Genomic DNA, 23,842 nt, shown 5'->3' on the forward strand with positions numbered 1-23,842 from the left:
AAAAAAAAAAAAAAAAAAAAAAGGCAGGAAGGACATTTGGCATTTTCATTTTCTCCTGAAGCTGAGTTTCTGGCTTTTCCCTGGGTCAAATCCTAGGATGCTCCTGTGGGTTTGCAAGAGCAAGCGGATGAAATGCGCTCTCCCTACCCCAGGATCATCCCCATCTTTGTCTTACACTTGAGGTCTTGCTAAGGCTCCCAATTTAAAATCCTTATATCAGACCATTTCTCCACAGCTCTCCATTCTCCGTCACACCCCGCAGAGGAACATTCAGGTTTCATTTATGATTTCTTGTATTATAGAAAACTTATATCTGCATGTTTTGCTCTGGCTAATAGGGATTTCCAGTTTCAACCTGAACCAACAGAGGGACAGTTTGTCTCCCCTAAAACAACAAATGGAACAAACTTCAAATAATCTGGTCACATAGTGAGACCTTGTCTAAAAAACAAAAACAATCAAAAAATCCTAAGCCAAAAAAGATTTAAAACCAGGGCTGGAGAGATGGCCCAGCAGTTAAAGAGCACTGACTGCTCTTCCAGAGGACCTGAGTTTAATTCCCAGCAACCATATGGTGGTTTACAACCATCTATAGCGGGATCTGATGCCCTCTTTTGTCATGTCTGAAGACAGCTACAGTGTACTCACATACATAAAACAAATAAATCTTTTTTAAAAAGATTTAAAAAACAAAACAAACAACAACAAAATCCAAGGATTAATTTCTCACAAAAAATAAATGAATACATCTTACTAAGAATGATTGATTTAAAAATATCCCCTCCCCCCAAAAGGCATTTTGTTTAACTTTTACTTACCTCAGAAATATCACCAACAAAATCCCCATAAAAGAGATCAATGGGAGAGTCCGATGCTCTGGGATTGATCAAGAGAGCATCAAATTCCTTGCCAACTTCAAAGTTTCCAATCACACTATCAAGCCCCAGGGCTACAAATGGACAGAAGTGAACATCAGTCAGAACTACCATAGATTCCTTCCTGTGTCTTGTTTACATGGACAGACTCTGCCAACGTCTAACTAGACCCCTCCAAAATTAGCAACTCACTCGTGAAGCGGAAACGTACTCCCATACCAACAAGACACAAGATCTTTGCATAGACCGTGGAGACCAGAAAAGCAAATCGCTCTGTTCATTGCTGCGTCATAGTTCTGATGAGGTCTTCTCTTCAGCCCTGTCAGTGCGCTCCTCTGAACCTTCAAAGCAGCGAGCTTGACAACGCCACCTACCTACTTCATTTCCCTCTTTCCCCCAACATTTCTAGATTTACCTTTTTGTTCCATGAAATAGTTGGTCATATTTATTTTCATTGCAGTAAACTGAACCTCAAATTAAAAAAAAAAAACACTGCAACATTTTCAATATAGGTACACCCATCAAGAATTCTTTAGTTTAAACCTTTTGAATGGGAAAAAAATCCATTTCAAAGTTCAGAGACCCTATAACTCAAGAGTCCCAGTTAACTTGAAAGGCACTCTCGTTGCCCAAGAAGAATGGTTTCCTAAGCTAGGACACAGGTCAATAAATGTCTACTGGCTTCTCCCAGCTTACAGCTATAATTCATGTCCATGGTTTCTGGATGCCAAGAAAGAACATGTCTCATTTTTAAAATTTATTAAAGAACTGCAGGTGTCTACTTTTGTTGCCAATGATGCTCTTTGATTGGCAGCTCCTTAAACTCTGCATTCTGAGCAAGAGGTGCATTGAGATCACATTCATGGTATACTATCTATTCCAAGATTTATGTCTGCTATGTCCTGTCACTTCCAGTGTATTTTATGATGGGGAAGTATTGGGTCGATTTTTCTTTGCTTTCTGGTATGGTACAGTATCTGACATGGAATATTTCTGTGCACAGGCATCCCGATAACATGGTAATTGTCAGAACGGCAAGTTAGAAATCATACTTATTCTTAAATACTCTTTTTCACTGTCTGTAAAGAAAGGACTTTTTTAAAACTAAAGACATCTTAGTCAGAGAGGGGTGTGGAAATAATAACTGTTAAATGCAGCCAGGTGACTTCTGGGAGAGCCTGGTGTGAACCAGAGCATGGAAATTTTCCTTTTACTGCTTACACGCTACTTTTTGCCCTTGACAAGGGAGCAGCACCATACTTTGAGGGGTTTCATTATTTGCTTGTTTGGGCTTTTGTTGTGTTTGTTTGGTTTTTGAAACAGTGTTTCTCTGTGTAGTCCTGGCTGTCCTAGAATGCAATCTGTAGACCAAGCTGGTCTTGAACTCAGAGTTCTGCCTGCCTCTGCCTCCCAGCATGCTGGGACTAAAGGTATGAGCCGCCACCACCACCTGGCTTACACTATGAGCTTTCAGTGACTATATTCGACATGAAATTGTGTGTGCTCAGTAGGCCAGAGGAGCTGACACAATCGTGAGGCCCAGAGGGTCTGAGGATATCTAAACTAAATGGGCTATTCCTCAGAAAACAGAGAGCTCAGAGGTGAACTATGTGAGAAACAGATGGCAGCTTTTAGTGAACGTGCAAATAGATGTAAATCTAGATCTTTCCATAGACCAAACCAGGCTGGTCAGCAACCCAGATGGCTTCAGGAAATGCCATCAAGTAACACTTGCTACTTGAGGAATGCTGGCTGTGTGGGGTTGGATAACAGAAAATGAGTGTAAAGGTTGTGGCAGAGCTGAGAAGTGTCACACTTTAAACAGGAACACTTCACCCTGGCTCTACTACAGATGTAACCAAGGAAAAGGAAGTCCCAAACAGTAACCGGCCACCAAACAACACTGATTAAAAGCTACCCTCCCTCCGGGTGAATGCTTTGGCAAGTTCCCACAGTGGCTTGATCAGAAACAGCAACCTAGCAGAGTGAAACCCAGAGCCTAGGCTGAAGAACACTGCTCCAGCTCAGTTCAACCTATTTTCATCAGTGGGTGGACAGCAGATCACTGAGCTAAAGTATATAACATATATAATGGCGCTGTAAGGGCAGGGCCACACTGAAGAATTTCAGAAATGAAATAGAGGGTCAAGGAGAATACAAAGGATGTAACTATGATTTCTCTCCCTTGAAATGTTATTTTGGTGTTCATGATATTCTAGAATATGTAAAGATGATATTCCATTTTTGATTTAGGGTATGTATCATAAATGTACATAGATGTGTAAATGTATATCTAATTGCTCTAGAGCTGCCCGTAGTTTGAAGCTACTTTCATTCTATCACATTTCGAGAACAAACCAAAGTGATTATTTCAACTGTAGAGGCCCATGAGAGCTAAGGGAAGATGATGAATCACAACTGTCAATCAACTACACTGTCATTTCATTCTCCATTTACAGACGCTTGAATAATCAGTGCACGATTATGGGAAGACAGCGTAATGAGGTTCAACTCTGCACTCTGGATTAGTGCTTTTTCTGAATGCAAACCACGGCACCTCACACCTCGGTTACTGTGTGGGTGAAATTATCCACAGTGGCAGTGAGAACTGAATGGCAGCACACGTCCAGAGCATTCACCAGACTGGGCCATGGAAAGAAAACAATTATCTTGGCAGTCACGTTTATTGATAGCATTATCATTCAAGAAAAGACAGTACTTGACTCAACGGAAGAATAAATTATCTTAACTCATATGCATATGACTAATGTAAATATTCACTGAAAGAATCAGTATGACAATAGTGCATTAAACCAGTTATCCACCAAAGACTGAATTCACTGAAAGAATGGTTGCTGTACTACATGGCTATGATTTTGGTATGTGATATGACATACATCAGTCGTGAACTAAGGATTTGCCTTAGTTCGCTATGGTGCACCTCCATACTGTAGCCAAAGACACAGATGAACATGACTGTACATGAGGTGAGAGAGGATGAAGCTAGTCATTACCTTGGCTTCCTCCAAGAGTGGCTAGTCTGAAGACTTCTTTGAGGGTGAGGCTTTTCTCGTTCACCTTATTAATTAAGAGGACATTGGAAACCATGACTGCTCTTCTGATAGCATCGAGCATGGAATAGGAGTAGCCACCAGCCACATCTATGGTAGGGAAGACAAAGCCCAAATGGTAACTTGATTAAGGTGGATGGGACAACAGGTATACATGTTCACCGTCCCATCCCCACCACTCTGGCTTTAATGATAAACATTTTATCTTTCCATTCCTAAAACATTCTCATCTGTAAACATATTAACTGTAAACCAACATTTAAATGAATTCAAAAATTGTCATTTGCATAAAAGCAGAAAAGGATGCCATTTAGTGGAAGGAGAGGGATAGACAAGAAGGGGACATGAGACAGGGGAACAAATGAGAACAAAGTAAGGGCAGTACACATATCAAAATGACACACATATCAGAATGCTTATTACTTTGCATATCAAAACTTCTTACTTTGCATGATGCTTTTTAAAAACAACCTGTCATTAAAGTCAAATGTATTCCAAATTTAGCTTCTCGGACTGTTCAAGCCATCACAAGTCTTGTGGCTTAACACAACAGAAATTCCTTCTCTCACAGTTTTGGAAGCTGGAAGTTTAAAATCCAAGTGTTGGCAAGGATGGCTGGGGGGGGTGCTGTTTGGTGGCAGAGTGTGTGTTGAGACAGTACAAGGGCAGGGCTTTAGATCCCAGTACCACTGCAAGTGCCAGCAAGGATCTCAGCCCTTCTGAAGGTCCAGGAAGTACCCTTTGTCCTTTCCAGCTTCTTATGGCTCATGGAAGTCTCGGCTTATGGCAATAACGTTAGTATCTGTCCACGTTCCCATAACCTTTTTCCCTTGGCTCTTTGTGGCTTTCATTTTCTATCCCTTATAAGCATTAATCATTGAACTTAGGAGCTGCCCCAGTATAGAATGAGTTCATCTTGCCAGTCTTACCTTAATTCTATCAACAAAAACCCTTAGTCCTAATATTGTCATAGATATAGGTTTAGTAGACAGCTTTTAAGGGTTACAACTTGACCCACTACAATAGCCACATGACTAATAAAGAGAAATATATCTATTTCTTGAACACTCATGGAAATTGTTCAAATAAGGGGAAATAGCTGTAAAACAGTTACAATGTGATTTAGCATAAACTTACAGTTGGATACATTAAGAAAACGTCTTAGTGTTATTCCAATCCGGGTGAAAACTTTAGAAAATTAAAAAGCCATTTTTTAAACAATAATTGTTCAGGAAGCTTTAGAATGGACATATGGTTTGGAAACTTAGTACAATAATTAATCAAAGCTGATACAGAAAGCTTTCCATTTTGGTTGGCATCACTGAATGAAAAATGAGAGTTTTGGTAACTTTGATTAAGTCCCTAAGGATAATTAATTGAAACACTGCCTTTGGCAGGAACAAATGCATGTCATTAAATGAGTTGATACAATCTCAAGTAAAATAGCATGTTTTATTAGAGAATACATTATATAGCTAATCAAATAACCATCATAGTTTAAATGTTCCTGTCAGTTCTGGTAGATGTGTATGGTTATTAGTGCCTATAAATACTGCAAAGATCAAACATAATTGACTATTTAGTACCAATTCTGGATTACAGCTCATTTTTATGTTCAACTGTCTTGTATGCTTTAAGTAAACTTACATGAAGATTTTTTTTTGTTTTGTTTTGTTTTGTTTTTTGTAAAGTACTTTTCTTTATCCAGATCAGTCTTGCTAGGGGTTCTCTGGTACCCTGAAAAGTTTTATTACATCTACTTAACTTATCAGTGTCTATTAATACACAATAATCAAATCTGTGGTGACAGCTCAGCTCAGCCATGAAAGTACTTGCCAATGCAAGCATGAGAGCCAAAGTTTGACCCCCAAGTCCTATGTAAAAGGCGAGGTGTGTGGGCACACTGTGAAGGCAGAGACACACAGATCCCTGGACACTCATGGAGCTTAATTGGCGAGTCCCAGATCCCATTCAAAGATCCTATAACAGCACCTAAGGAATGATCCCTGAGCTTGACCTCTGGTCTCTATACAGACATGTGAACACATGCATGAGCATTAAATCACACGCACACACACACACACACACACACACACACATGCACAAACACACACACAAGTATAAACACTTGAACACACATAAATAAATAACAAGAACCCAGTAAGCTTTTTTGTGTGTAATTATTTCAAGTTAATTTAAAAAAAAGAAGTGAATTAATTATAAGTTAAAAAAAAAAACTCTGAATATCCAATTGTCACAAACCAGTGTTATACTAAAAATCATGGCAATAACAACACAACGTTGACTTGAACAATCCTCAACACAAACACATAAGGTTTCTGCTATCAACTCCATTTTCAAGTCAAAAATATCAAGGTCCATGGACAAGGTAATATGCTATTCAACCAAGGTATCAAGCTACACCAGCTGGTGCAATGTGGCAATTCATACAACCTCTAACAACAGAGGCTCTCAAATATGAGTTTTGGTCAAGTTTATTTTGGAACCTTTTTGTTAGACAGATGTTTCAGGTTGCCTTTGTGAAGTTGCTGTGTCCGACTCAGTGAGGAGTAAGCTCCAGAATCTGTCTGTTTTCTACAATTACTTTTCAAGTTGATGGTTAAAAATTGCACACAAGGGACTAGAGAGGTAACTCAGTGGTTGATAGCACTGGCTGCAATTCCAGAGGGCCTGGGTTCAAATCCCAGTACTACAGGATGACTCACATCTGTAATTCTAGCTCCAGGAGAGCCAATATCATCTTCTAGCCTACATGGGCACCAGGCTCACACATGTTGTACAGACATACATGCAGGTAAAACACCCACACACCTTTTTTAAGTATGCATTTATGGTATACAATATGACATTGGGATTTTGTTTTGTATTGTTTTTTAATGCTATGGTTGGAATTCGGGGCCTCAGGTATATTAGGCCAATATTCTGCCATCTTAGCCCTTCCTACACCATTTTGATATCTGGATGCATCGTGGTGTATCTCAGTTAGGCTATTTAATGTATACATTGGTTGTCCTCCTCAGTGAGACCACTGAAAATGTCCTCTTAGCATGTTTTAAATGCATAGCATATTATTAGTTATACTTTCCAAAATATACAACAGAACTTTCAGACTTTATTCTGTTGTCTAACTGAAACTCTTGAAGTCTTTAACCAGTCAATCACACTGTATTAAAAGAACCCAAGATATTCCTAACATGGTCCATTCTGTAAAGCACTTTTATTAAAGGCCACTCATAAAGTTGAAAGTGCCATGTACTCAAATAGCTCCTCTTAAAGATAGCTACCTACAGCATACATTAGATTGCTTGAGGATACTGATGAATTATATCTAATTATTTATTTACGTTCTCATTCAGTTTTAATTCTTCCTACTTTACTCCCTGCGTGCAAGTCTAATTTACTTGGCATGGTCAGTGCTCCAGATAACACAGCCCTGACTTGGAACACTGGTTGTGCTTTACTCACTCTTAGCTATAGACTAACGGGTGAGCCAGCACCCTTTCTGGATCTTCAGTGACTCATCAGTAAATCTGAGGAAACACTTTTCATTTGGGGATTAAAGGAAATGATAGCTGTACAGTAAAAAAAGAAAAGATCAGCTGCTTTTACTAAAGTATTGAAGAAGACTATAATAATCTGGGAGTAATACACCATTAAGTGTTCAACTATTTTGTCTCATATTTCCTTCTTGTGGCTAAAATAAAGGTGCTAAATGTAAGGGTAGAAAAAACCATTTACTGTATGGTCTGGAAGTATGCAAAGACTAAATATACTCCATTATATGGAGATAGAGGTTCAAATGAATGTAGGGTAAGAAAACACAGTGATGTGAACATTGAAAATCTAAGTAATAGCCGTTATTAAAAATATTTTATAAAATATTATACAAAGGGGACAAGCATGGCAGACCACACCTTTAATCTCACAAGAGGCAGAGGCAGGCAGATCTGAGTTTGAGGCCAGTATGATCTACATGGTGAGTTCTAGAACAACCAGGTCTATGTAGAAAGAGATGCTGTCTCAAAAGTGCACATGAGCGTGTGTGTGTGTGTGTGTGTGTGTGTGTGTGTGTAATAGAAAGCAGTATTTTTCCCAGAATCTTCTATTAAAAATAAACTCCAAAGGAAGCATGAGAACAGTGGCATGTAATTTTCTGGAAAATTTTAGAGACATGCCTTGTTAGCTTGCTAATTAAATGGTTCTACATTCTTTGGGTTGACGATGTAATGTCAGTAACAGGAACATCTAAACAAAAGGCAGTATTGTACAACACTAGCCGCACAGATCTTTGTGTTTTGCCAGGGTCAGTGCTTGTTAATTCTAGGTATCAAGTTGACTGGTTTAAGAAACACCTAGAGGAAAAGTGTTTTGGGATTTGCCTATAAGGGCAGGGAAGGCCTGTCCAGACATTATGTCATCACCATGGGGCTTACAGAATACAGAAAAGTGTAAATTCATCTCTTCTTCCCCACTTCACAGAACTGGAAAGTACTCTTCTATTGTCACCTGGTGTCAGAACTCCAGGCAGAAGAAGGAAAAGAGGCACATAAACAAAAATATTAATGGCAAACTGTGTTTAGTTTAGTGATAGGGAGAGCAGAGGTGGCGAGCCCACGTTGAACAGTCAAAGAAGACCTTTATCTGGCACTAATACATGAGAAGTCATTTGCAAATGAGTGTTTAGGTAAGAAACAAAACCCACCAAGGACTTTTTGGCATGAAGTATTGTAATTCATGTAGTCTGTCCAGGCAGGACACACATTGCGAGATGGCGCTGGGAACCAATAGTGTTGCAGGTGACAACCCTAAACATTCCAAATCCCCCAGAAGAGTGGCAGGCACAGAGGGTGACATGACCTGACTTTTGTGATTCTTTCAAGAAGAGAAAAATTATCAGAAGGGTCAAGGGTAAGCTGGAGACCACTAGGGCCAGCATTCCAGTCGGAAAAAAAAAAAAAAAGGCAGTGTGTGGCTTGTGGTAGAGACCAGCATGGAAAACAAAGTAGTTTCAGATGGTGGAGGGTGACACAAGACTGGACATTGTGCTGTTTTGGACATGAGGGAGAGAGGACAAAGATGGTCAGAAGATAATATCCTGAAGTCCTTGACTAGGAGACTTCTTACCAGAGTTAGGACTAAACGTGATTTGGGGTGCAGGGGAAGATAATTCAATTTGAGGTTCCCAAGAGTAGGGAGAGTACTCGAAAACTGAAAATCCATGATTGGGTTTCAAAGGAGGGGTGGGATGCACATAAAACCTGAGAAGCATGCGAGGCCATGGTGAAGACAAAAATCTCTAAGAAAAAAACTTGAAGTACGAAGAAGAGATTGACTCGTTGAGTCTTGAAGGCAGCTTTTCCAAACAGCCAGGAAGAGAAGAGCAAGCCCTCAGAAAAGAAAGAATAGTCAGTAATGAGGAAGAAGGGTTTTTTTTTTTTAAAAGATGGGATTTTGCTGACTCCCTTGTAAGCTATTGAGACCAGGAGAAGTGTCAACCACAGCAGACCATAGAGGCATCCAGAGTCACGACAGAACAGCAATCTTTTGAGAGGCGGCGAAGAGGTCATGGTTGCAGCTAGCCACAGCCAAAAGAAAAAAATGGCTGCCTTGCTGGCTGAGCAAGAATCAGGACTGAGGTGGGGATGGTGGGTGGCTCTTGCAGGAGCCTTGTGGATGTCCACACTCAATAAAGTTACGCTGTGAAGAAAAGCAGCAGGCTTGAGAGATAGCTCAAAGGTTAAGAGCACTGGCTGCTCTTCTAGAGGTCCTGAGTTCAATTCCCAGCAGTCTCATGGTGCTCATAACCACTTATAATGAGATCTGGTGTCCTCCTCTGGCATGCAGGCATACATGCAAGTAGAACAAGGTACACATAATAAATCTTAAAAAAGAAAGAGAAGAAGGGAGGGAGGGAAGGAGGGAGGGAGGGAGAGAGAGAGGGAGGAAGGGAGGGAGGGAGGGAGGAAGGTGGGCAGCAACATGGGGCAGGAAGCAGGTGGGGGTGTGTAGGTAAGAGAAAAGTTACAGAATATGGTCTAAGAGAGGAGATATTTTAGATGCTTGAATATTGGTAAGAATGGTTCAGTAGAAATGACATATTGATAGGCAAGAATGTGTACAAAGACTTTTTTTTTAACCTCTGTAATGACTTACAAGATGAATCTACAAGCTGGGAGTAAGGAGGGGTTGAGCTGCAGTGGACAGTTTCAGGGGACCGAGAGGGACAGAAACCTGTCTTGGTTTAGGGAAACAGAACTTAATAGAAAGTTACGATCCCTGTCGTCAGTGTTAAGGGCAGCTTGGATTTGAGCACAAAATTTCCCATGAAACCCACTGGTCTCTCCAGCAACTTCTAAACACCCAGCTGCTGGCATAGGCAAGGGAACTGTTGAGGTAACCTAGGGGTGGGCTTTTGCACAGTGAACACAGGCAGTGAGGACATGACCCTTTTCCTCCGACTGGGTTGCCTTGTCCAGCCGTAACTTGACAGTTTGTGCCTGGTCTTACTATAGCCTGTTATGCCATGTTTGGATGATGTGCCTGGGAGGCCTGCTTTTTTCTGAGGGGAACTGGGGGGGGGTAGATTGGGAGAGAGGGGAGGTGGTGGGGAGAGACTTCGGGAAGGGAGGGAAGAAAAACTGCAGTCAGGGTGTAATATATGAGATAAGAATAAAAGAAAGAAGGGGGAAGAAAAGAAGACACGAGAAGAGAACAGAACGTGAGTACCTATGAAGGGGAGGGAAAGAATGTGGTCATATCTTCTGGCATCCAAGAGGGCTGACAAGGAAGGCAGGAAGGACTCAGAAAGTAAGGCATTAAATTCTCAAGAAGACCAAAGGTTGTTGCTTGGGAGAATGTTTTCTTTAGGTTTCTATTTACTGTGATAAAGACCATGACCAAAGCACCTTGGGGAGGAGAGATTATTTGGCTCACAGGTCACAAGTTCATTATCAAGGGCAGCCAAGGCAGGGCATCTCAGGGCAGGGACCTAGAAGGGAACTTACAGAATCATGGTGGAATGCTGCTTACTGGCTTGCTCAGTTTTCTTATATAATCCTGGACCACCTGCCACAGTGGTCTGAGCCCTCCCACATCAATCACCAATCATTAATCCAGAAAATGCCTCACCCACTTCTCCACAGGCCACTCTCATGGATGCGGTTTCTCAGTTGAAGTTCCCTTGTCCCAGACTACTCTAACATGTACTAATTTGAGAAAAATCTAACCAGCACGGAGGGTGGTGGCACTGTCAGGTGAGGGTGGGGACAGCCTAGGGAAGTAGAATAATAGCTTCAGGTGCACTCTTTGTTTTAATGAGTTTGTACATCATACTATATGTATTTTTTTCTATACACTTAACTTCTCCTCCAGGTTATGGTTTGGAGGTTATTTACTATTTATTTTGCCCTTTTCTTCATATTTTAGAAAGGAGAATTGCTATTTTCATAATTCTTCAAGTAGTTTTCTTTATACAGGGTAAGCATTTGAGATCCAAAATTCTGAAACCTCAAATGTAGGTTACAACACACTAGAAAATTCTGCATCTGATATCATGTGACACAGGTGTGCTAAAAAGATACAATAAAATTGCCCCAGTCTACGTACATGAGCTATCTATGAAACATAAATGAATTTCAAGTGAAGACCTGCATTCATTCCACCATATATTTCTTCCTCACTCAGCATATATCACTTAATTTTTTATGATAACACATTAAAGATACACAAGTAATATAAGGCATATAAAACCAAAACATGAGAATCTGACACTGTTTCAAAAACAATGAACATGTGTTTCCACCAAAGGAAGCTCTTCTTGACTTATCATCACTTGCTTTTAAAAAATAGATACACTTTTAAAAGTTTTTAACATATTCTCTTTACAATTTCTAAAATAATTTATCATTTCTATAGTGCTCTTAAACCAATATGCTTCTCTGGATTCCACAACACTACCACTGATCTCAGTTTGAACCTCAACAGAGTGTCACCAGCTCTAGTCACCCTCCCTTTGTTATTATTATCAATACATATTAATTACACAAATGAACGGATTCAGCGTAGCAATTCTACACGCGCATATACTGAGTCAATCTCTGATCATGTCTCCTCTCCCTTCTTCTGCCATCATCCCCCATCCTCAGGACCCCTCTCCCAGACTCACATAGTCCATTTTCTGCATTCAGGCCATCTGCTTTATTTTTTCTTTGTTGCTTTGTTGGTTTCCAAATGTGGAAAAGCTTACGAGTGTGCCTTCCTATAACTTGCTGCGTGGCTGGTGACAGCTCTCCAAGACTTGCCCGTGTGAACTAAAAACCCTATGTATTGACCCTTCATTTTGACTCAGCCCTAATGATAGAGACTTTCAAGTAATTATTTTCAAAGGGGTCATAAAGAAAATATTTTCCAAGTCTTTATATAGCTGAGGAGTTTGTTGCTTTTATACATGAAGGACAGATGTCCACATATAGAAATAGTATTTTTGTTTAATAATTCTTTTGCTTTCAAACTCTTTCTTGTGTTTGGTATCATCTTTACTATCACCAACAAAAACCAACATCTGAAAGGAAACTGGCTTTTTGGTGGTGGTGGTGGTGGCAGTAGTAGTTTATTCCCTGGCTCAATGTTTTGGGAGCATTTTTGTTTTTCTAGAAATTAAAATATCTTGCCACAACATGTTCGGTTGCAATTTAATACACGGGGGTGTATGTTCTTTCAACATTTTTATTTTTCAAGCTCTGATTATGACCTATTGCTTCTATGCCAGTTGCTTATCAGTTAGGAACACCTGTCTCAGTCCCATGCCTCCAGTCCCAAGCCCGTGTTTGGTTTCTGCTCTCCACATTATCCTGTAACGCTAATGTGCTCCTGCTCAGTTTTATTCTCTATACCACTGACTAAATTTTCAGCAGGAGTAATTTAATTCCTTCTTTTTTTTAAAAAAAAAAAAGAATTTATTTTATTTTTCAAATTATGTGCCTGTGTGTGAGTTAGGAAACGTGAGAGCAAATGCTTGTGTTGGCCAGAAGGTGTTAGATCCCCTGCAGCTGGAACAGACACTTGTGAGCTGGCAGACATGGGTGCCCAGTCTCTGAACCATAAACAGGGATAACAGCTTCTGCAGGGGACGGGGTGGGGGGGGGGGTAATGACTTCAAAGCTTCTCCCTATTTGGTTGATGCTTATTATTAAGACACCCATCTCTAATAAAGTTAATAAGGCTCATGACCTGATACCTGCCAATCACTTCTATTAGAATGGTACTCATCAGTTCAGCTCCAGATGGAGGCCGCTTACCTGTCCCCAGCCCTATCTTCACTTTATGCTTCAGGACCTCAAGCACATTCAGTAAGCCACTGCTCAGCCTGGAGGAAAAGAAGATGGGAGAATAAGGGGATCTAGGTGATTCGACAGCACAAGAACACTGCCAATAAAGATGGTGACGTCAATAAAAACTCATTCTCATCCTTACTATCCCTAGGGTCAACAGTCAGTCAGACCATGGCACGAAGATGGTGGCGGAGAAAAAGACCATAAAAAGCTGCTTCCTGGCCCCAGGTCACTCCAGGGAGGGAAATTTTACATGGGAAATGGTGAACAAGTAAACCTGTAGTTAGTCTTGTAGTAATTGTGTTCAGTCTAATAGAGCTATATAGGCTTTCTAGCCAACTTCTCCTTCTATGGTGGAAAACACATATTATAAGCATCACCTTGCCTCTGTGTCCAGAACAGTGAATCACCCAAATGAGAAGCAATTTGTATTAGGGTGCATACACACACATACACACACACATACACACACACACTACCCTGGTTTGTGAAACATTTGGCCCCAGAAACAGCTGAAAGAGGGAGAGTATCTCTCTGATGTCCTTTCCCCTGTAGAAATCCGAATTTCTCAGACTGTGGTATAAACAAGCACTCAATGATAAAGTGCTTCTTTAGCATGCATAGGGACCTAGGTTCATCCCCAATGATAACAACAAAACAACTAAAAGTTCTAACAACTAAATCATTCTAATCTTCCATCCTTATATTTTATGCTGGTCAGGAAGTGGTTCTCAGGTATACTTTGTCTTAGTCACATGCCCCATTTTGGAAGAGATCCTGCCCCATTCACAGAAGGTAAACAGTATGACACAGGACCAAGAAGAACTGAAAATGTCTTCCTCAGTATCCCATCTTGATAAGCTGGCATTAGATCAAAACCTCTTTGTCCAGTTAACATTTTAGTGTGGTTGCCATGCACCATTACATCAAAGCATAAAGATGGGGGAGAGTTCTCTGTCTCCACTGGTCTTCACTTAATGGTCCTGTGCACACAAAACGTTGAATAGGCACATTTGCTAGGCTTTATCTCATTAATCAGTCTTCTTTTAGAAGATTGATGATGACTTATGATAGATAAGAAAAGGTAAGCTCCCCTCATGTTTCTCTTCCCCTGTGCATACAAGGTCAAAGACGTTACAACTAAAGAGGATGGAAGCCAGTAAGTTGGAATCTGATAGTTTAAACACTGTTTTGAAGCATAGTAGCAATTAGGAGAGTGAGGGTTCCTGGTCTGAATTTTGAACCAAAATCACCTTCATCCTGTTAGATCAAGGAAAAGACAAAGGAAGCTAAACCATGTCATTAGAAGTCCAAGAAGATATGGTGGGTCAAATGGCTCAGCCCCCAGATGTACTGAATTATAATTTCCAAAACCCCAATGTGCTAAAGGAAAACCCAAAACTCCCGAAGATCATCATTTATTTGAAATGCTGGGTCATGTTTTAATTTAGAGAGTAGTCTATAGTTCATCCAAGGGATTTTAAATTCTCATCCCTAGGTTGTACTTAAGGTCACTGAGTCATGTGCATTGAGTCATGTGCATTTACTTTCAGTTTGAAAACTCGAGATTTTGTGAGACCTTCAACTCTAGAAAAGTGCCCCAATGTCCCCAGAAGCCCTCCCTACACTGCCTTGGACTCATACACCTGTGACATTCACAAAGTCCCTAAGCTTGCTAGCACCTCTAGCTCTGTGCTGAGGTGCTCTACCCGCTGCTGGAGGCTGTTCTGTTGTCGTTGGGAGAGGCTCAGAAGTTCCAGGGAAATGGTGTTCATCCACAGTCGCCCTGGCCCTCTGTTGCTGCTGAGTGTTACTGCTCCAGAGTTTTTACTTCTTGAGATAGACAACTGACAGCTATTTGAGTTCCTTAGAAGAATCAGACTTCAGGAACCCACTGTGGTCACTTGTTTGATGCTACTGACGTCTTCCCCGTGTGTCAGACTCTCCAACAGTACTCTTTAAGATCAATACCCTCCCCCATACACTATTTGTATGACTATAAGTTTCTAACTCAGAACCTACAACTAGAATCATGTTATCCACAAGTTCTCTAAACACAGACACAATATATTTATGTCTATGGGCTGCTTGTTTGTTTGTTCGTTTTGCTGGAGTTACAAGGCACAACTTTCAACTGAATCACTCATAAATCACTTAAGAAGGTTAAGAACATATTACAAATAAAGCTTTCATATTCTGGGAAACAAAATAAGGTGAAGTCCTTTCCACGTTCTCCTATATGAGCTCCATCTCACTACACTCACTAGCATGACAAAGCTGTAACTCCTTTGTAAACTCGGCAGTAGACCATCTCCTGGGGACATGCATTCTTTCAGGCTGTTCTAAGCCATAAAACCTGAATGCTATTTGTTCTAAACTCTGTAGATTCTACTTTCTATAACTGCAAAAATGCGTGCATACACACACACACACACAAACACACACACACGTGCGCATGTGTGTGTGTGTGTGTATGTGTGTGTATAAATGTAGAGATTTCCAGAGATGTGATACTCTTTAAATGCATACTCTGCAACAGTGCCCTCTTCCACATGCCTTCTTTCTTCACCTTAGAACAGGTGAACATCCATCTGCTTGGTTCCTTTCTCACTCACACCAAGTATAGAAACAGATCCAAAGGAAGGATACCCGAGAAAACAGAAAATCCCATCATGCACTGCACATCAACAACCTACCGAGCAATTATTGTCTACTTACGACAGATTAGAGTTGGGACAATGTGCAACGGACGCTCCTCGTTCACTGAAGACATTAAGTTCCTCTTCAGAAAGGTAGCAGCCATGTGCCATCACTGTCTAGAGAGAAGCATATCCTGCATGGAGTTTACTACTAAAAATGCTCACACTAATACTCATGACTAGAGACTGCAAGAAGACACAGAAGCAATCACCTTTACAAGGACAGTTGCTACTTGAAGGGACAAAAATCCCTGCATCCAAATATTCATTTTTAGGCCTCAACAAATTTGTATGTTTTAACTATTGATTGATTGGTTGGTTGACTGACTGACTGACTGATTGATTGATTGATTGATTGTAGTACTGGTGATCAACCCAGTATTCTATCTTTGAGCTCCATCCTAGCCCTAGCTGTTGATTTTGATTCCTTTTGCTCATTTACAACACAGGGAAAGGTCAGCCCGCTCATTCTCATTCATGGCCTGGAAAATTCAGCCAGTTTGAACATATTATGATTTTATCATCTCTACTGTAGAAAAGTTTCTGACTGCTTTCTTTTCTAAATCGATATGATGTGCTTCCAGTAGACTGACACTTGTTGATATTTGAATCAGAACTTTCTAACAGTACATGGAAGCTATAAATATGATTTTGTAAAGAACTATGGGTTAACTGTTGTAGATGCTTTGTTTTGGAGACAATGTCTCTTGATATAGCTAAGGCTGGCCTTGAACTCACTATAGAGGCCAAGTTGGCCTCACACTCATAGTCTTCCTGCCTCAGGTTCTGGATTGCTGGCATTGCTGGCATTGCTGGCATGAGTCACCAAATCTGAGAGAATCAGATTATTGTTTATATTATTTCAGTTACTTGTTTCAATATAGATACCAACAGCTCTTGACATGGACCATTGGTGCATAAAATTGGACTATGTCATATCATAACAGCTTTTCATTAAGGAGGTAAAACTTATTTAAGAAAGCAGGTGCCACATGTTTGAGAGCTCTCTAAACTTTCATCTTGCCAAGATTTGCAAAGTTCAAGTAACAATTCTCTAAAATTTTTTCGTTTTACAATAATATAAGCCTTATACCCAATTGCTTTCTCCTTTGGGAGACACAGTTCAATTATTAAAATAAAACATTGTGAACCTCTGTGCAAATAAAATTAACATGAAAATATAAGGTTAATTTATTAATCATATGGTAATATATGTAAAGGAGGATGAAACTTTCCATATAAAATTTACATTATTTATGCAAATTATTAACCTTTCAAATCTCTTGCATCCCTCTATCCTTTTGTGTAGTCACTAAGAAATTACTTGCTGCAATAAACTCTCTAGGCAGTGTGTTCATGGAAGGGCAGAGTCCAAGGTTATATTGCTCTAATGAGGTATCTTGCTACTCATATTAATTTTAATTAATTATAGGAGCAATACATTCTCATTTTTCTAAACCTCAAAGTTTAAAAAAAAAACTACTTTTGACAGTCACTGTGTATCTCTGGACAGTTCCCAAGTGAAAACACACCAACACGTATGCACATGTGCATCCGACTACATTGAACATTCTTCCATGTAAGCTTTGCTCTTTGTGACTCCTGGATGGAGTTCTAATTACATACATTTTATGATTTACCCATTTCCTTGAGGTAATTCATTTTCAAACTTTCCTGTGTTATCATGACACCTATTTCTTTCATATCTTTAAAGAACTAACCCTTAAAATGGATATGCTGACTTAAGGAGAGCATATTGATAAACTGTGAAACCGTCATAAGGCCATTCTTACCATCCAATGACAAACTTAGATTTAATGACAGGGATGAAACTTCAGGCCCAGATTAACTGCATACACACACAAACAGTGCATACACACATAGAAAGAGCAACACATACTATGCACACACACACATATATAGAAATGCATATACACACATATAGCTTGGTAGGTAGGTAGAGATAGGAATAGGGAAAGGGGTAGGGATAGAAATCAATAATACACACCATGCACATACATTTATCTATAGACATTCACATACAGAGAGATGCACACACACTGGATTTACTCTAGTTCAGTAAATGGATACGGGCTGCTGAAAAGTGATTCCTTCTGAGGTTTTAAAACTTCAAAGGCACAGCCTACTTTACGGAGCTTCTGTCACAATCCTGAATTTACCTTGTCTGTCAGAAGGTTGTTTTTATCATAGACATCTGTGTAGTTTTTGTAACTAGGGTATAAGTTCTTCACAGCTTCAATTTCTTCACGATTTTCACTTATGTGACTCTGCAAACAAAGAAATAACGTTTTCATTTTTTTTTTCTATAAAATATTTAACATTGTACCTCCCATCTCAACATGCTGTTGTTGGTTTCTGCTCCCTGCTCTTGTGGATGTGAGAGACTACGGATGAAAGCTTTAAAGTCTGTACTTGGGTTTCATTTTAAATGATTACATGCATCCTGTATGACAATATATATGATAAATAAATCAACTGAATAGCCTCAACATGTGTGCACGCATGTGTGTGTGTGTGTGTGTGTGTGTGTGACAGAGAGAGAGAGAGAGAGAGAGAGAGAGAGAGAGAGAGAGAGAGAGAGAGAGAGATCTTTCAAGACAACTAAACTTTCCCTCAAGTCTTGGAACTGGTCTATACTAAGAGTAAACATAGGTTCTGGTATTCTTTAAGAGCACCCAGTCCCTTACTTGTAGCAGCCTGCCTAGAAAAGTTCAATGGCCATCAGAAGATAAACCTATAGTTGGTTCAAAAGAATAGTAAAATTTGAACAAAGAGAGCTGAATTCTGGGCCTTGTTATATGACTCTGGGCAAGTAAGTTCTTTTCTTTAAGCTTCTACTTCTCACTGCTCAATAAAAGTGTTGGGCTAGTTGAGTGATTTTCCATCTCTTGAGTTGAAGATGTGTTAGTCATATTTCATGTGTGAAATTTTACAGAACCCAGTGCATTGGAGGCAGAAGGAAGACTTGGCTCAGGGCCTGTCCTCAGGCTGCCTCTTTTCTTCACCTTCTGAATGATGCTCTTGCAGGAAACAACTGTTAAAATGACAGGCCCGGATGATTCTGCCTTCCTCAGGAAGGAGTTCATGGGAATACACACACAAGTCAAGTGAGTCTGAGGAAGCCACACCTGTCATGAGGGCACCTGAGACCTGAGGAGACACAAGGTGTCTTCCACTAGAGCAGCCACCCCAGTCTCTAAAAAGAACGTTTCAGACTAGTAAGTAATGACAGCCAATCAATGAAACAGTTCATGAGCCAATGACCATTTCCAATACAACTCTACCGTGCCTCATTTTCTGTACTAAAAAGAGACATAGCAAGATGAATAAGAATAGATTTTTATTGTCCTTTTCATTTTGTTTTCCTGTATCTTTAAATATTATTTGCATTCTCTCTCTCTCTTTCTCTCTCTCTCTCTCTCTCTCTCTCTCTCTCTCTCTCTCTCTCTCTGACTAAAAACATTCTGTTTTCAATGTGGAAATACTATGCAAATTTGGAATTTTACCACCAGAGAATAATTGTTGGAGACTGAATCTAAAGTTCAAATACCAGAAGCCACAAACAATAATCATGGGGAAGACACACTAATGGGTCCTATGAACATTCATTTTAAAAATAAATAAATAAAAGTTAAGAAATCAATATGTTGCCTTCACCCCAGCTTTCTCCTCCTCCCCTGTAATACTGTCAGCGCAGAAAGAGAGGAGATCTTACTGCAGTGTGTAATTAAGTCTGAGTGGGGGAGGGGAACTCCTAATTTTAACCCAGCTGTGAGATTTTTTAAAAGCATTTTATTGCTAAATTGCAACAACTTAATGATAAAGGAAGATACACTTTTTGTTCCTGGTTTTAAATTAAGAAACTCAGAACAAAAGGATTTTTAACTCACTTCTGTAAGGTAGAAATTAAGTTCTTTTTACTTTTCAAATAATAATTGGTTCCTCTACAAATGAAGGTTCTAGAACACCAGGAAAGCATCAAATAAAAGCAGGAAGGAAATGTATTAAATGCATTTTACCAAGAATGGGTAGCCTGGCATCGATCTTACTATTCTTTATAAAGCTGTCTTGGCCTGTCTAAGATTGATTGGCAAATATCAAGAATGAAAACAACTTCAGGCTTCTGACCTGCAAAACTGACCAAATGGGTTAGTTGACATTAGTCAAGGTGCCTCCTGGTGACATCTGTCAGTCGGGTCACCTCCTGTCCTTAAATTCTTTGACTCTAGAAGATCTCAGTAGAACTACACGTTGCTAGAGATGACCTGAGGGTACCAAGACATCATGCAGGTATAGCCTGAGGCACAAACCAAAGACAAATGCCTACCTGAATGTACAGATCGTGGGTCTTGGCGATGTTGCCAAGTTCACTCATCAGAGTCTCCGTGCAAGAAAGGGAAAAGCGCGGGGTCACTATGGGTTTCACCCTTGGATACTGGAAATAGTAAAAGAGATGGGTGAGGAATATATGAAGATTATGAACACATAGCATATTCCACGAACAATGTGATTTTACAAGTTTCCATATAGGTGAAAATCCCCAATGTCTAGTCCACAGAGGTTCTGGGTTCCAAAAACAGCTCACCTTTGAGGAGAACACAGTCTTCAGCATCAAGTTTATAGAAGAAAGTTCTATGTCTAATTATAAGCATTCTAGCCCATTACCTCAATTGAGACCTCGGGTGGGGATAGCTCCTGTGAGGTGGTAACTTATTTCCCTGACTTCATCCTGAGGAGGTATGCTGGCTGCATCCTCACTTAGAACTCCTTGGTAACCTCATGGCTGGCTGGCAGGATACTACTAGGAAGGTAGTAATAGACAGGAACTATAAGCATCACCCCTAACTTGCCCAGAGTTAAATTGGAAGAAATTCTGAAGATCCCTGCGGTTTCCAATGTGACAGTGGGAAGTCATAAGGGAAAGAAGGACTAGGCTTAGTTTAACCTATGAATCTATCTTCTGGAGTCATAAACCAGTTTTTACACTGGATTTGAAGGCAAGAAATAGCACTGTCTTCACAGGCCCGAGAGTGCCAGGGCAAAGCAGATGCCTAGCTGAGTATGCATGGCCCTGTGTTGTGCCACAGGACTATGTCTGAGCATAGCCTGTTTTTCAATCCATACTGGAGACTAGCAACAGACAGAACCAATGGAGAAGGGGCCATCAAACAGGCCCCCAATGCCCGCATGCCACCTGTCTTCTCAGATCAGGAAGCCCTCCCTCTACAGAGACCAATGTTACAAAACTAAAGGGCCCTAGACCAGGAAGGGGAAATGCAGTGGACCTGGGAAGGCTGAGTTGAGAAGGTGACTCTTTAAGACACTGACTGGATCACCATCCCTTAAATGACACTTTATATCTTAAATGTCTCCCAAACTCATGTGGAGGAAGAATCTTGGCTCAGAGTGCTATTGGGAGATGGCAGAACCTTTGTGAGGTAGAGCCAACTAGGAAGAAATAAGCTGTGGTTTCTGGGCAGCCATGAAGTGAGCAGCTTCCCTCTGCCTAGAATTTCTCCCATCATGCTCTGGTTTGCCATAGGCCTACAAGCCACCAGACCAAGTGATCTTAGACCAAAGCTGTCAAAACAAACCTTCCTTTCTTATAACTTGCTTACCTCGCGTATTCTGTCACTGTGACAGGCAGCTGTGACCAATGTACCTTAGACTAACTCAGAGCTTAGTGAACTCAGAAGGGAGCTCACATAACCTGACTAAACTTGGGTTCCTTGCCACAAATAGACAAAGGGTATGGAAACCAAAAGTAAATACACACCGTATTCCTGAAGCTCTAAACAAGGTCAGCAAACATAAAGTGTATAGCACATTTTAAGAGTGAATAACCAAATCAGGTAATTATTCCTGACTACACAACTGTACTTCAAAAACCTCTAAATATAGCGTCCTACAAGCCTTCACTAGAAAGCAAAAACCAAAAGCTTCTATGAATTTGACATTTCCAGATTGCACGTGCAAATGAGACTACTCAGTATTTCTCTTCTGAATTAGGTTTCCTTCATGTAACATAATATCTTGGGCAAATGGATGTATTTGGAGGATATCATCCTTAGTGAGGTAACCCAATCACAAAAGAAGTCACTAGATATGTACTCACTGATAAGCGGATATTAGCCCAGAAACTTGGAATATCCAAGACACATTATGGAAAACAGAAGAAAATCAAGAAGGATGAACATTTGTGGATACCTCATTCGTCCTCAGAATGAGGAACATAACTCCCATGAAAAATTATAGGTACAGCGACAAAGTTTGGAGCTGGGATGAAGGGATGGACTATCCAGAGAGGACCCCATTCGGAGTCCATCCCATCATCAGCCACCAAACCTAGATACTAATGCTCATGCTCATGCCGGCAAGATACTGCTGAAGGGTCCCTGATATTGTGGCCTCTTGTGAGGCTACGCCAGTGCCTGGTAAACACCGAAATGGATGATCACAGCCAGCTACTGGATGGAACACAGGGTCCCCAATTCAGGAACTAGAGAAAGTACCCAAGTACCTGAAGGGGGCTGCAACCCTGTAGGTGGAACAACAACAGGAACTAACTAGTACCCCCTGGGTTTGTGTTTCTAGCTGCATTTGTAGCAGAAGATGACCTAATCGGCCAACAGTGGGAATAGAGGCTCCTTGGTCTCCCAAACTCCATATGACCTAGCACAAGGCAAGGCCTGGGCCAAGTAGTGGGAGTGGGTGGGTAGGGGAACAGAGGTGGGGGGAGGGGTATGGGAATCTTTCGGGATAGCATTTGAAATGTAAATAAAGAAAATAATAATAAAAAAAAAAATATACTCCAGATTCATCAGTGCTGTCTCAAATAGCAATATCTTTTTTACAAATGAATAATATCCCATTATTATGCACACATGTGTGTATATATGTGTATGTATGTGTGTATATCTTTAAGACATATTTAAATTGTATACAACCCCACATATGTATGTGTGTATATATGCTTGTGTGTGTGTGTGTGTGTGTGTGTGTGTACATACAAACATACATGTATATAAAATTAGTTTTCTCTATCTATTTATCCATAAGCTCCTAGAATGCTTCCACATTTGGGCTGTGGAAAATAAAGATGCAGTAAACATAGGTGCAAATATGTCTCCAAGATACTGATTTTGTTTTCTTTTATACATCATATGAAATGTTGACCAAAGGGCATGAGTTCTCAGTCATAAAGTGAACACATTTGCCAGGCTTTGGGGCAGTCCTGTCCTTACACATGTGACTGGATCTCACTGTGACCACCACCAGACACTGCACTTGTGTGCCAAGCCATTACTCTGTACACCCCAAAACTCATGGTCTTTGTCAGATGTTTTCAGTTTTAAAAAGTCTGACCTGTCTGAGCTGAGCCATTCGGTACACCGTGCCAAAAATCGATGGTTCTAGGAAAACACCTCTTAAGTAGAGGCAAAGCCATAGGTACACAGATTAATCTACCAAACAACTTAACAAATCCTACAGCTAACAGAGCTGCACTTCAGGTGAAAACCGAACAAATTTACTTACATTCTTTTGGAGCATTTCTGACACAAATCTGAAATGAAGTAACAAATGCAAAATTAGAAACGTTAATTATTTTCAGATAAATGTTTCTAATGGTGTGGGGGCTCACCACCAGCTAACTAGAGATTAACAAGGAATCATTATTCAGCTTTTCTTTGATAGCAAAAGAGGGAGAGGGAAGTCACAAGGAATATTGTCCCATGACATCCTGTGGGTTTTTCTGAGCATCTGTAAAGGTCCCAGGCTGTGCTATTGACTCCAATTCTGAGTGATAGAGTTTCAGTAAGCCATGT

The 23,842-nt window shown here is 40.3% G+C and overlaps 1 protein-coding gene across 2 annotated transcripts in view; it reads right to left on the reverse strand.

The window, feature by feature from the left end:
• Gda (guanine deaminase) overlaps positions 1-23,842 on the reverse strand; it is a 78,502-nt gene that overhangs the window by 5,531 nt on the left and 49,129 nt on the right. For both annotated transcript variants that reach the window (XM_021202289.2, XM_029545716.1), the window contains exons 6-12: positions 23,553-23,580; positions 20,344-20,451; positions 18,176-18,283; positions 16,015-16,112; positions 13,264-13,331; positions 3,890-4,036; positions 819-949 (exon numbers count right to left, since the gene is read on the reverse strand). In XM_021202289.2, the coding sequence (XP_021057948.1) occupies positions 819-949; positions 3,890-4,036; positions 13,264-13,331; positions 16,015-16,112; positions 18,176-18,283; positions 20,344-20,451; positions 23,553-23,580 (688 nt within the window). The remainder of the gene's footprint in view (positions 1-818; positions 950-3,889; positions 4,037-13,263; positions 13,332-16,014; positions 16,113-18,175; positions 18,284-20,343; positions 20,452-23,552; positions 23,581-23,842) is intronic.

Source organism: Mus pahari, chromosome 1 (assembly GCF_900095145.1).
Source record: "Mus pahari chromosome 1, PAHARI_EIJ_v1.1, whole genome shotgun sequence".
Lineage (NCBI taxonomy): Eukaryota > Metazoa > Chordata > Mammalia > Rodentia > Muridae > Mus > Mus pahari.